This window comes from Pygoscelis adeliae, unplaced genomic scaffold (assembly GCF_000699105.1).
Source record: "Pygoscelis adeliae isolate BGI_AS28 unplaced genomic scaffold, ASM69910v1 Scaffold161, whole genome shotgun sequence".
Taxonomy (NCBI): domain Eukaryota; kingdom Metazoa; phylum Chordata; class Aves; order Sphenisciformes; family Spheniscidae; genus Pygoscelis; species Pygoscelis adeliae.
Genome location: NW_008824061.1, coordinates 333,279 through 335,599, shown reverse-complemented (window position 1 = coordinate 335,599; position 2,321 = coordinate 333,279). Strand labels below are relative to the sequence as shown.

Genomic DNA, 2,321 nt, shown 5'->3' with positions numbered 1-2,321 from the left:
GTTGCTTTCCTCCCTTCCTTCCTTCTTTCCTTCCTCCCTTCTCAATTTGCTTTGAAAGACCTTTGGAGGTTGCTTAGCCACTAATAGAGAACTTTTTCAGCAAGTAAATGGAATTGTATTAGCTGTCAGGATATAATCTGGCTGCAAAAACTTGTCTGCCAGAATAGTAGAAAGCAGTATGTAGGCTAGTGTCAGCATAAAGGGGCTCTGGAAGCTATGCCTACAGAAGAATTCTGGCATTTCAGGCATGCAGCCAGTTGTTCAGTGAAAGTGAGCATATATCCAAGAAATAGTGACCTATTCCAGCTGCATCATTCTGACTAACGTTCACATTTTATTGAATAGATTGGATGAAGCCTGTGTCATGCAGAATTTCCAAAGAGATAATTACAGATATCCCTTTTGATTCAAATACCCATAAATCTCTGAGATGGTAGGAAGTGTTCTAGTACATCTTTGATTTGCTTTATCTATCTCATTCCCATTCAGGATAAATCATGAGAGAGAAATAAGCTTACACTTACACCACAAGGCAGAAGTGCTCTTGTGGTGTTACTTAGAGAGTAGTACCATGAATGGTACTCTGGATGTACAGAGAACTGATGGTTTCATAATGACTTCATTTACAGACGAGGTGTCAACTCAAAAGATGAGTCTGAGGAAGAACCAGATCCAGGGCTTTTCCAAGGCTGCAACAAGAATCAGCTGGAGCAAGAATACGGAACTTCAAGATGTCAAATCCTGACTGACTCAAATGGTCCTTTTGTAAAATGTCATTCTACGGTCTCACCAAATTTCTATTTCACGTAAGTGTCTATTGCAGACAGTTGTTCTCCCCATTTGCAAAATCATTTCGGCGCTAGTTTCTGACAAGAACTTTGCATCTTCAGTCTCCAGGGTATTAATAGGAACTGAGGATAGTAAGTGTCTTTGGAGAACTGGGACCAGTGATTCCATTATTGATACATTTAAAACCCCTTATTTATTTTTAAATAATTGTGATGATCTGTCTTTCCATCTATTTAGAGTTTCACTTTCCTGTTAGCTCTAGAAAGTAGCTTTCCTCTTTTCCTACACAGATAAAGCAGCAGTCTTAAGCATTATACATGTAGGCTGGGATTTCCAGTGTGCTTACAGTTCTCATCCACATTCAGTGAGAATTTAGTACCTGGCCCTAGTTTAGTTTCCTTTTAGCAATTCTAACTTCATAAAATCTAGCCTTCATGCTATAGCCACAAAGACTGAAGCTGTCAGTGACACCTCTTGAATCTTTCATGGACAAGTGCAAAAAACAGATTGGTGAAGAGTAACTAACCCTGTATCTTCAAGAAAGTTCCCTCTGCTGTGTTTCAAGGCTGCTCTGGCCTCCTACATACACAATTCCTACACACCTAATTTTGAGCTGTATGAAACCTGTTGATTCATCCCCACATTCATCATTCATCCATCATCAGTCACAAAATTGCCAAGCAGCTGCCAGTTTTCTTTAGTCATATAGTTTTACCTAATGTTTAAAGATAACTAATGCCCACCTCAAAGTCCCTCTTAGCTGTGAGAAGAATGTGAAGGTATCTTAAGCCAAATAAACTGGACCACTGGCTTCAGTGTATATATCCCGATTCTTAACATAAGCCTGCTTTTCTCCTCACTCTAGAATTTGGTTGGGCAGCCTGTTCTACCTTCCTGGTGGTTGCCTGATTTTTCTGAGGTGCTGCATACTTGCAGATCCCATTCATCTCAGATCTCAATGCCTCTGAAAATCAGGCCACGGATATTCAGGTGATGAGCAAAGCTGAGAAGGTAGCACTGGCAAACAAACACTGGGTAAAACAGAATTCTCTGTCAATATTCAAGGCATACGGACATGGGGAGGGCACCCATGTATTGAAAGAAGTGTATAGTCCAGCTATAAGACTTAGCAGCACTAAAAAGTGCTCTATAAGCAAGATGCAGCCATGCTAGCCCAAAACAGAAGCAGATAGCAAAGAATAACTTACTGTGACAAGCAGTCAGGTACCTGTTTATTGCTTGTTCATATATGAATACCTCGCATGTTAGCAGCAGCTGCACAGCAAATGACCTGATCTTCCCAATCATGTGGCTGGGGTTTTTTTTATTCCTCTGTTTTCCTGTCAGCCAGATACAGGAAAATGGAACTAACTCAGGGGCAGGCAGAAAAGCAGCTGAAAATAAACAATAACAAAGGTACTGGGAATGAACGCTTTCTTATGTTGCACATAGGAGCTGCCTGTTTGATATGTGTGTGGAAGGAGATGAGGATGCTACCTTATGTCGCAGTCTGGAGGAATACGTGCTGGCTT

The 2,321-nt window shown here is 40.8% G+C and overlaps 1 protein-coding gene across 1 annotated transcript in view; it reads left to right on the top strand.

Annotated features, from left to right (window-relative positions):
- The window catches only part of LOC103925393, a 61,125-nt gene that overhangs the window by 55,101 nt on the left and 3,703 nt on the right, over positions 1–2,321 (top strand). Inside the window, exons 54-55 of the mRNA XM_009334103.1 lie at positions 630–806; positions 2,141–2,205. Of these exons, the coding sequence (XP_009332378.1) occupies positions 630–806; positions 2,141–2,205 (242 nt within the window). The remainder of the gene's footprint in view (positions 1–629; positions 807–2,140; positions 2,206–2,321) is intronic.